The 12538-nt window shown below is 39.2% G+C and overlaps 1 protein-coding gene across 4 annotated transcripts in view; it reads right to left on the bottom strand.

Annotated features, from left to right (window-relative positions):
* si:ch211-106a19.1 (PH_OSBP_ORP4 and Oxysterol_BP domain-containing protein) overlaps window positions 1-12247 on the bottom strand; it is a 68159-nt gene extending 55912 nt beyond the window's left edge. Inside the window, exon 1 of one of the 4 annotated variants that reach the window (XM_020052725.3) lies at window positions 11738-12247. In XM_020052725.3, coding sequence (XP_019908284.1) covers window positions 11738-12003 — 266 coding nt within the window. In that variant the 5' untranslated portion in view covers window positions 12004-12247. The remainder of the gene's footprint in view (window positions 1-11737) is intronic. The other 3 variants (XM_020052726.3, XM_020052732.3, XM_020052727.3) reach the window with 3 other exon arrangements.
* Window positions 12248-12538: the final 291 nt, after the last annotated feature.

Raw genomic sequence — 12538 nt, forward strand, 5'->3', positions numbered from 1 at the left:
TGCCTTGGTACAACATCAAAATCGCCTTCATTCATTAAATACGCTGATCAGGCTGTTAGCTTGCTCTGGATAAGAGCACTGGCTAAACTAGAGCCAGAATATTAGTTATATGACATCCTTACTTCCATGAATACATAGCTCTGAGTTTTGGTGTTAAAAAGAACAGTTTGGTGCATTATAATACCCTAGGAAATAAACTCACATACGTAGCCACAGGCAGGCATATGCATTTAGTTCCACTGAACTCTGAAACTTGGCACCCAGGAATCAGCAAATTAATCTTAGAAGTTATATGATCAACAACAACAACAAAAATGTCAGCACATTGTGGCCATACAGTCTTAGTACTGAACAGGTTGTGGGGTAGGACGGGAAGGCAGGTGAGCAGAGCAATCATTCAGGTAAAGCTCACAGACTAATTTAACAGCACAGCATTTACAGGGATGGTCTGTGTGTGTGTGTGTGTTTATCTTGGATGTGTTTGTTTGGGCACAGTATCAATTGCTTAGTATCAATGGCAGTTCACTGGTGTTATGCTGTGCGTGTGTGTTCCTAAATGTGTCTCAACAACCATCCTCATTGATGGTTGTTGAGAGCAACAAGTTCGCCAAGCAGGCACACACACACACACACACACACAAGTTTGTACAGCTACCCTCATGGGGACCAGAAAATAGAAATTGCATGCTCCCTTGCACTAAACTTAACCCTAAACCTAACCGTAACCTAACCTTAACCTCAATAAAGTAACATTTATGCCTAAACTTTACCTAGATGTAATGCCTAACCTTAACCCTAAACTTAACCAACAACGCCTGGACCTTAAAGAAACCCCAATTCTAACTATAAAATCAATTGTAAGTTTGACCCTAAACCTAAAATTTACTTTTGACTTATTATTCATGTATATTAAATAGCATGTTCATCATAGTCTGTTTAAGCAGGGAGACTATTTCTTTATTGAAAGGGTATTGAGATAATATTGTGCTCCTCAAAATCTATAGTACACACAACCCTGTACAACTGAAACGAAACGCGTGCTGTAAAAACGAACCACTTGCTGGCTCTCGTTGCGTGCGTTTTCACAACTGTCCCAGTAATTAATGTCAGCTGGCAAAAAAAAGCAGACATTGTAATGCGTTATGCAAACACATCAGACCAAAAAACTAAATCTATTTTTGGGACTGGATCAAAATACCGGTGGCTTACTCCAAATTGACAGGGCTTATGAGCTACGGAAGCCCAGAACTAACGACGCAACAGCATCGGGAATCGGTAACGATCGGACGCCACCACGCAGATAGTCCTAATAATGTGCAGTGAACACGAGTCGATGATGACCAAGCAGACCGAAAACATGAGGGAAATTGCTTGTGAACTCAACATCAACGTCTGCATTCTGGGACTTTCTTTCACTTGAAATAGCTATTTGTAAAACTGTTAGTTGATAACAACTAACAGTTTGTGAGTTTCGAGGGTTGGGAGTAGAGAGGCTTAAGCTGGCAAACTAAAGTTAACACCAGCTAACTTATTCAGAATAAAGACTTTAACTGGTTTTATAATCTCCAACTCCATTCAGATTCATAGCTAAATAGCAAGCCTGTCTGTCTGGTGCTGTAGCCTTTTCTTTGAATTCCACCTTAAATTGATTAACCAGACAAAATGTGGTAAGTGCCACATGGAGACTCAAATGTGAATTTCATCTAGTGTCATTGTCATTGATTGACAACATGGTAAAAGAGCCAATTCACATGGAATTTTATGATTTTTAACATAAAACTGATTAGATAATGCTGGTTTCACTTTTAAAGAAACAGTTTGTCATATCCCTAGTTCTCACTTTTGTCCAATATGCATCCACTTTCCCATTATAGAATTTCCACAAATGCCATACCCTGTGTCCATAGTGTTTTGAACATGTTTTGGTGTAAGTTCCACTTTAAATGTTTAATATTCATATTGAGACTTTTTACAAATATTTTTTGATATTGGGATTGGGATCCTTAACTTTGTATCTGCTTACATTTTGAAGTACATTAATATGTAAATTATTGCAATGGTAACATGCCAACAAACAAAAAACAGCAGTATTGGATCAGTACTCGGTATTGGCAGATAATCACAGTTCAATACCCCAGAATTGGTAGCAGCATTAAAGAAGTGGTATTGGAGCATATTTAATTTCCATCCCTACAAGGTGCTGAAACTTGATTTCTCCATTCTAACACCACATATTAGACCTCCGTCAGTGCACACACTATTGTCCTTAAGGGCCAAAATGTGAGGTAAAGCTGTTCCTTAAAAAGAAACGTTCTTGACTACATCTTACATCAGACAGGTACATGGTTATCCAAAGCTACAGAAAGATAAGTGTTCCTCAACAGTCCAACTCTAACTGGGTCACACCACAGGGAGTGTGCTGCTGATGGGTAAGATTATATCCATATGATACATGCCCCCCCCCAAAAAAAAGATGATATCCATGCTGATCCCTTTGCCCTGTAGGGAGGCAAGGCCATGCAAACGGCTTAGGAATTACAGAGCCAAGGCACAACAGAAGCTGAGAGGGAGAGATAAGGACAGAGGGCAGACAGGGAGTGTGAGGAAAGATTGAGGTGGTGAAAGAGATTGCGAGATAGAGAAATCAGAAAGAGGAAGAGAGTGAGAGAGTAAAGAGAGTAGTGTCAGAGGGGTCGTTCCACCTCAAAAAGCACAAGAGAAAGGTTGGACAACCATTACCTCAGATAATAAAAAATGTGTATTGTAGTTAACAGATATGATAAGCATTTCTGAAACATTTCAATGTTTTAATATTTTAGTTAATCAAATTTTATCAAATTTAATTAATATTCTTTACCCAAGGTCCAATTTCAACTAAACCTTATATAAATATTGGTTAAAACAATGAAGAGTCTACAGGAAATGATCTACCATGATCCACGGACCCCTCACAACAAGCCCACACCATCAGCACCTATAGAGTATAAGTTCCCTATGTTCAACAAGTGGTCATAAAGTTTTTTGACTGTATATTGTTTAGTTTTTACAATATTGCAATATTATTTTGGCTCTAGTTTGCTGGGGTTGAACCGAAACCAGAGTATTGTTCTTTCATTTCATGTTCTCCTTTTTTTAACAGGGAGCAAAATAATTTTCATTACTTAAATTCAATGACCTTTCAAAACATTTTAATTGTTCTCTTGTGCCTATACCGTGCCTTGGAAAAGCATTCGGTCCCCTGAACAATTCAGTTCAGTGGCTGGAGTAATGGTGAAACAGTAGCAATCATATCAACATCTGTGTAACACTGGCCTTCACAAGAGGGTCAAAAGAAAGAACTTGTTACACAGAAAGTACCATCTGAGAGTTTCTTGCCAAAAACTCAAACCATTATTTGTGGTGCAAGCCTTAAACTGCCTCAAGACACACCTCCCTACAGAATATAACCAATGTCATTTTACAACCCCGTTTCCAAAAAAGTTTGGACACCAAGTAAAATGTAAATACAATCAGAATGCCATGATGTCCAAATCATTTAAACCCTATATTCAATAGAAAATAGTACAAAGACAACATTAGAAATGTTGAAACTGAGACATTTCATTGTTTCTTGAAATATATGTCCACTTTGAATTTGATGCCAGCAACATGTATAAAAAAAATTGGGACAGAGGCAACAAAAGACTGAAAAAAATCTCTGTATGCAAGGGAAAAGGTCAAAAATATTGCATGGCTGTGATCTTCGGGTCCTCAGGTGGCACTGCATTAAAAACCAACACGGTTCTGTAGTGGAAATCACTACATGGGCTCTGGAAAACTTCTGAAAACCATTGTCTGTGAACAAAGTTTGTCGCTGCATCCACAAATGCAAGTTAATACCCTACCATGCAAAGAAGTAACCATATATACCGTGGATATAAAAAGTCTACACACACCTGTTAAAATGGCAGGTTCTTGTGATGCAAAAGAATGAGACAAAGATAAATCATGTCAGAACTTTTACCACCTTTGTGAGACCTATAACGTGAACAATTCAATTGAAAAACAAACATCTTTGAGGGGGAAAAATAAAAAAAATACATATCTTTATATAAAATTAAAATATGTATTATATATAATAATATAAAGACAATGATTAGATATTATTAGATATTATCTAATAATTATTAGATATTTATAATGTTCATGCTGAAACTTAAAATAAAAAAAGAATACAGTCTGAGCCATTAAGACACCACCCACTACAACTGTCTGTATCATTGTGGATCAAGCAACTTCACTGCAATAGAGGATACTCTGAAGAAAGAAAAGGCAATGAAATAGTGAATGAGTGGTTGAAATTGTTGTTTTTGTAACTGGAAAATTATATTACTCTAACATTAAAGGTTAAGTTTTGGAAGTAAGATAAGAGGGGCTTCAAACTTTTCTCACCAAACAACATGAACAGCAGTGTTCAGAACTTGAGCAATAAATCTCTCAACACATTTCTCTGATGAGGGGAAAGAAATGTACTGAGGTTGAATTACTGCAATAACTCTCCAAGCCTAAGCTTTATACAACTTGTGGAACTGTATACTACCCAGTAGGGTCGGTGAATTTAGACAAATGTATTGGATTCCTTGTTTCTTACTCAGTGGTGGGATTAAGTTTGGCCCAAATCAGATGTTGGGTACTGAATCTATAATTATTGATTATTAAGCTTATTTGGATCCTGTGAATTAACTTAATTTCCCAGTGAAAGGAATGATAATCATATCTGTTTAACTATTTAGGGACAATCTGAGATGATGGTGTCAAGTCATGCTGAAAGAAATGAACAGGATTTTCAGGGCCAGTGAGTCCAGCATGTTGTGCTGGTATAGCAGTGAGGGGATTTTACCTGTCATTCACCTCAGCACCACATATCCTCACAAAACACAGATCCACCGATCTGGGGCGTGTAATGAAACAGAACAGAGTCTGAACACAGTAGAGAGACAGATGTGTTCACTGCATGATTCAACACAGAGACCACATAACAGACAGAGAGAGATCACACAAAACACATGAGAAAAGAAGAATGCGCAGGGGACAGAGACAACACAGGAGTTAGAGATCACACAGACACAACACAGCTCATGGGACAGAGAAAACACAGATCACAGAGACAAGACAAAACAGAGATCAGACAAAAGACAGTCAACACGGATCACAGAAAGAGAGAACACGGGACAGCAGAGATCACGTAGGAGACAGAGAAAATACATAAAGAGATAGACATGCAAGGTTAAAGATTGTGACACATATGCAGCATATGTGTCACAATTGTCTCAAAACATGAGACAATTAAAGATGTGTATCTGTGTAAACTCTTTGTGACAACTGATGATGTAAAATACATTTTAGTGCCAACTGATACATGGCATTAGTTCATGTGACGGTGGCCAAGGGTAAATCTGAAAAGTATGCTTATATATCTTTGTGAATCTTAGGAATGCTCTAACTTTCCTGTTGCACTTAAAGAGGACATGAGCCCTTGGACCATGTCTCGGGACTACCTGGCCCTAATGACTCCTTGCTGTCCCTGTCCAAAGTCCTTCTGGTTGTGTTGCGGATCAGGTTGCTGCCTTATGATTCCTGCTACCACTGCCCACACCCCACCTGATTGGTTATGCTGTGGACTTGGATTCTGTTTGAGGATTCTGGACACAGTCCACATGCATTTATTGACCTGCTTGTCTTCTGGTCATGAAAAACATTGATGTGGCCCAAAAGGTAATGTACTCTCATAATCTTCACCCAGCACAGCCAGAAGAGGACTTGGCCACCCCTCAGAGAGTGGTTCCTCTCTAAGTTTCTTCCAAAGTTTGGACCCTACTAAGGAGCTATTCCTAGCCACTGTGCATTAACTCTTGTTGCTTGCTCTTTGGGGTTTCAGGCTGTAAAAAGGGCTTTATAAACTTAATTTGATTGACTAGGTAATAAAACATTGGAACGTGGGAATGTGCGTCTTATGTGTGCTTGTTAGGCTACAGCTTTATGTAGCTGTTAGCAAGATATTATGCCAATGAACTGTCTTCTAGTAGATAAAAAAAGGCTTTCAACAACCATATTAACTGTAAACTAGAAAGCAGCAAATGCCAACCTAGTAGAATAACATGATATTTAATTTATATAGCAAAATCATATCAGCTAGAGAAACACAGGTAACCAATTTGGTCTCTGGTGCATAAGCTACATAAAGGTACCCACACAAAAAAACAAAAACATGTATGATTACATTTTTATATTTTGCAAAGACCTAAACAATATATCGTTTTTAATAAAATTGCAGGAAGTCATAAACCTGGAAAACAGTCAAATGAACTTGACAAAAAGTAGCAGGTTTAAAAAAATAAGCATGTTATAAAATGCTACAAACATGCTGAACTTACACTTGAATATTTTTTTGTATATTGTCAGAATTTTCATATTACAGAAAATGACTAATTTATTCTGATATAAAGTTTAGGCCATATTGCCCAGCCATATATTAGACAAATGCATATACAGTGACCTCATGTTCTGCCCAAGGAGGAGCCCATTAATGTGATTAGATCACAGCTTCCCTCCTCTCCATCATCTCCAGCCCAGAGCAGGCCCCTGTCCGAGGAAGCCTCTGAGCCCAGTGCTGAGCAAGCCTGCCCCTCCAGCTGGCACTTCTATCATCATACAACTTCCTCCCTTCAGCCAAGGACACAGTGTGCCAGCATGACCAACACCTAACTATGTGAGAGCTGAAAACTATGCAAAACCCCCACATAGCCGTGTAGCTATGCAGTTATTACTGTCTAAATTGGCAAGGTTAATGGGTCAGCCAGCCAGGTAGCGGTTTGAGAAGGGCTGAGTGTGTATAAAGTAGTGATAGCAGGGTTTGCATAGCACTCAAGACTTAAAAGCCTTGTAATCTTTACTAAAGCAGTCGGATGTCCTCTCCGTGTTGAGTAAGCTCTGATGAGAGCATTAAAGCCGTGAGGAAAAGTTAAATAAGAAATAAAAAATGGAAAAAGGTAGGAGGATGGAAAAGACCTTGTCACACATTGCAGAAAGATAATGGTGTGTGTTCACATCAGTGATTTACAGTATTAGTCTGGTGAGTAGAACACGGGAGTAAAAGAGAGGCAGTAGCCAGGGCAGAGATGCAGCGTCAGACGCCAAAGAGCAAGTGCAACTTTGCAGCTCTATAAGCCCCCATTACATTTTAAATGGCTTACTAAACGCTGAGTGTGTCAGCTCAGCTGCAGGCCAGAGATTAAACTGGCCAGCACCAGCCAATCAAGCCCTGACATATCAGCACAACTAAGTTGGGAAACCGAGATAATTTGAACATCTTTGGGGTCAAGTGTTATGGGTTGTGTACGTATCAACACATACATTTAGGAATAAATAATCACGCCCCTAAAAAGACTGACGTTAAAATCTTCCCATCCACCCCTCTACAATTGGTCAGATGTCTGAGGGACTCTAAATTCCCCAATCAATACATTTCTCGTCTCAAACTAAGTAGTTGCCTTTGGGTGGTCCAGCATTCCAACTGCCTCTTACCCAAATGTACTGCTGCAGTGTGGGCTCGGGTCCGAACTATAGTACTGCCATTTCAGCAAAAACTGTAATTATTGCCATGTTTCTGTCCAATAAAGCATAACATGCCTCATAATATTATATATATAAGTAGCCTGAATTTAAAAGCATGAAACAGATGCACTGACATGATAAATAAATATGTATGGAAGGTTTTGTTCAAATGAATGGGGGTGCAGTCAAAATGTTATGAATGAATTCAAATGCATTTACCCATAAGAAAAAAGGAACAGACAGCCTCTCAGAGCTGATGAAGCATACATGAATAAACCTTTTAATGGAACAACATGACTTCAGCCTCACAGAGCATTATGTCTGTCCTATCGCTCCAAAACAGGGTGACACAGCTGCAAATTACTGGAGCACCGACACAGAACAGCATTTTCCTTGTCTCTTTAAATGTAAAATAATGAGAAAAGGAGGATGGGTTGTAGGGAGTGAAGAATAGTGTTTATCGGACAGATAGACATAGTTACAGGCCTACATGCTACAGTATGTCTCCACCTCAGTGTGAAGCCAACATTGTTTTTCAATCATGGTGATTTATGAATGAGACATCCCAGGTACGGTACAAACCTCTAGATATGAAGACACATAATCGGCATGTTAGGGGCTACTGGTTAAACTTAGAATCACTTTAAAATATAGACAGACAGCTTCTCGATACGCAGGCAGGCACAAACAAAGTCTTCAACCAGACACAGAGAGCTCTGCCAGGCAGAGAGGAGACGAGGGGGCATTACTCAGGCTCTCTTTTGTGGGAACCGGTGCGCTCCACTGCCTCTGCTCAGATGTCAACAGGCTACCTTTAAATCAAACAGCAGTTACCTTGCAACATAATGGACTATTAATACAGGGAAGACTGAACGGACAGAGTTCTTTCGTTTCACCATTAGCACAAACCGGACTGGGATATTGGGTCTCAGTTTCCACTAAACCCTCTCTAACTAGAAAAAACACAACAAGTTCTTTGTGTGGGAAGGTGTGGTCACATGCATGTTATTCAATATCATCGTATAATGTGTTTGGTGAAGTCCACAAGGACCCATCAACTTTGACCTTTTAAGACAGTATTCCGAAAGGAGTACTTGATGTTTTACATTTGGCCTAATTTTCACTCTCTGTGCTTGTTGGTGATTACCCCAAACTGTTAATTTCCATTCATTAAATTCATTTAATTTATTGTCGTTTGAGAACATTGTTGGTCATAATAGCATTACCCCTGCAATGTAAGACTACAATGCATTATAAAAATGCACCAAATCATGTTATAAAACACTCATATTGCAGGTTTGTATGATATTCTGGATAATGTCTGGACTAAAGCATATATTTTTCCACTTTTTTCCTACCACAAAATATTAAAAGTGCAAAGATATTATCCCGGAATTGATTCTCATGTCATACATTTGTTTGGAATGTTTTGGAACATTTGGTTTATTAACATCTTTAGACACATTTCCATATTGCATTAAACAATGCCAAACGATTAGCAAATGTGACAATCAAATATCTTTGTAACAAAAAATTTGGTCAACATTTTTTTTTAGGGGCAGGAGTTTGTGGGTTAAAGGGCTGTGCAAGAAAATGTAAATAATGTCACACATAAAAATTTTGAATTTACTCTATTAACTGAGTGACTTAAAAATGGTAACTGAGTGACTAAGATGGTTTTAGGAGCCAATTACACTCCTTCTCCACCACAGATAAAATGTGTTACATATTTAAACCCTGTTTCTGGATGGACCTCATTCACAGGATCTCAGAGGAATATAGACCTACATTCTGTTTTGAACCAATTAATAAGGCACAGTAAAAATGGGTTGGGTGAACAACAGACCCCCGCCCCCACAATTGTCCTCCATTGTCACCTCTCCAGAACGCTGCCCAGAGGAAAGTTAAATCCCACTCAGGAAGCACCAAAGCCCCAGATGTTTTTAGTATCAGCATACAGGTGGCACCTGTGCACTGCAGAGGAGAATTGCCTATCACAAGTCAATGTTGTTTTGCTCCCAGGGACAACATAGAGTGGAGCGCATTTTTTTGAAATATAGTGTTTTGGCTAGAATATAAAGTGGATATAAAAAGCCTACACACTCCTGTTAAAATGACAGGTTCTTGTGTCAGAACTTTTTCCACCTTTAATGTGACCTATAAAGTGAACAATTCAATTGAAAAACTGAAATCTTTGTGGGGAAAAAAATTCAAACTCACAATAGGCTGGTTGCATAAGTGTGCATAGCCTTAAATTAATACTTTATTGAAAAATCTTTTGATTTTATTACAGCACTCAGTCTTTTTGGGTAGGAGTATATTAGCATGGCACATCTTGACGTGGCAATATTTGCCCACTCTTCTTTGCAAAAGCGCTCCAAATCTGTCACATTGCGAGGACATCTCCTGTGCACAGCCCTCTTCAGATCATCCCACAGATGTTCAATTGGATTCAGGTCTGGGCTCTGGCTGGGCCATTCCAAAACGTTAATCTTCTTCTGGTCAAGCCATGCTTTTGTGGATTTGGATGTGTGCTTTTGGGTCGTTGTCGTGCTGAAAGGTGAACTTCTTTATCTTCAGCTTTCTAACGGATGCCTGAAGGTTTTGTGCCAAAATTGCCTGGTGTTTGGAACTGTTCATAATTCCCTCCACCCTAACTAAGGCCCCGGTTCCAGCTGAAGAAAAACAGCCCCAAAGCATGATACTGCCACCACCATGCTTCACTGTGGGTTTATGGTGTTCTTTGGGTGATGTGCAGTGTTGTTTTGCCACCAAACACACATTTTGGAATTATGGCCAAAAAGTTCAACCTTGGTTTCATCAGATGTCCGTCCAGTTCTTGGTAATGTCTCTGTTGTGCCATATTTTCTCCACTTGACGATGACTGCCTTCACTGTGTTCCATGGTATATCTAATGCTTTGGAAATTATTTTGTACCCTTCTCCTGACTGATATCTTTCAACAATGAGATCCCTCTGATGCTTTGGAAGCTCTCTGTGGACCATGGCTTTTGCTCTGAGATGCAACTAAGAAAATGTCAGCTGAACTTTATTTGTGATTAATCAGAGTCACTTCAAATGATGGAAGGTGTGTAATGACATCTATTTAACATGAGTTTGAATATGATTGGTTAATTCTGAACACAGCCACATCCACAGTTATAACAGGGTTTGCACACTTAAGCAACAAGATAATTGTACGTTTTTGGGTTTTTTTTTGGTTTCCTCAAAGATTTCAGTTTGTTTTTCAATTGAATTGTTCATATTATAGGTCACATTAAAAGTGGAAAAAGTTCTGACATTGTTTGTTTATCTTTGTCTCATTCTTTTACATCACAAAAAAAATGTAATTTTACAGGGGTGTGTAGACTTTTTATATCCACTGTAGTATGTAGCTTACAAAATAATATGCGTGGCGCCGTGGATAAAACTTGTGATGACAGATACCCTGTCACCCAACTTGCTTAGCTAGCTAACCATTCTATTTATTTGTGCTAACGTTATCAATAACTGGTTTTGCTAGCTCAACACTGTATAAGGTATAAAAAGAATATTACATTATACAATTCTTCCTATAAAACCAACAACGGCTTGACACGTTTAACTAGCTAGCATTTATGTAAAACCTGGTGGTTAAGTCATCTGAGCTAGCAACTTCTAGCTAGCCTTATAGTGACACCTAGGTCGTGCCAGGACCTCCTGCCTGTCCGTGTAGCTATATATGAATTGAAAACAATCTAGCCACATAACACATTTTTAAGAGTGACATAATTAGCTACTTAGCTATGATTAACGGAGTTCACTGTAATGTTTTACCTAGCTATCTGTAAGAATAGTAGTGCTTATTACAACTGAACAGTTTCAACACATTGTGGGCTTGCCTTCATAAATTGAAGTCAATAAGTTGGCATAACTCAGTGTACTGTACTGTCTGCAGCTGCTGTCATAATTTTTCACATAGCTAGTACAGTACAATACCATCAAATTGTATTGCTAGTATTAGCTAGTTAGCATTCAAATATGGCTTATAACAACATATTAGCAGCTACAGTACAACATTTCAATACAACCTATACGGATGCTGACATGGCTAATGCTTAATTTAACATACAATTACACCATAAGTCTAGTGGCAGCATGTTTACCTGTAATACGACAGAAGGCCATTGCTCAGGACGAACCATCGGCGTTGATACCCTTTCAAATAGTTTGTCCATTTAAAAAGCCAGCCTTTGTAGGTATCCGACCCCGGAGCTGGGGCTCCGGCTGGAGTGGATGTCGAGCCCTTTCCTTGGTCGCTCATCCTCCGCTCCGCCGCAGGTTGGAGTGTGCAGCCGGACAAACAAGGGACCGCGGAAAGGAATGATACTATCCTCGCTGAACGACCACAGAGAGCGGTCGCTCTCCCCATACACAGACCGCCGAAGAGAGAGCTCGGCCGCTGAGTGAGCTCGGCGGGGGAGGGTCCGGACCAGAGAGAACCAGATAACACTACGCGTCCCTTTCACATGACGCTGGAAACCCGAGGAATGAGGTACACTGAGCTACTTCATTTTACATTCCTCGGTGACCAGCTTGGGCGGAGTTGGTATTTTTTGAGACAATTTCATTGATGAATGTCTACCCACCCCAGGCACCGGGCAATGCAAAACAAACTAACATAACGATATAAAGGAGGAGGAAACGCGAAGAACGGCCATGTGAGCTGTCAGATATTCCTGAAACATCAGGCATGTGATTCACACTATGCATGTTTATTAGAAGAAATCTAGGAAGCAGAATCCTTGGTTTGAATAGGATGAATGCTATTATAAACCTAATAATAGCATATTTCTAAATAATTAAATATACTGGAAACATTACTTACATTTGCAATGGTATCTTAAAATGAAATCGTAAATACGGTCCGTGTACCTATTGCCAGAGGTTTTCTGAGGTAAAAATGC

This window comes from Esox lucius, chromosome 13 (genome assembly GCF_011004845.1).
Source record: "Esox lucius isolate fEsoLuc1 chromosome 13, fEsoLuc1.pri, whole genome shotgun sequence".
Lineage (NCBI taxonomy): Eukaryota > Metazoa > Chordata > Actinopteri > Esociformes > Esocidae > Esox > Esox lucius.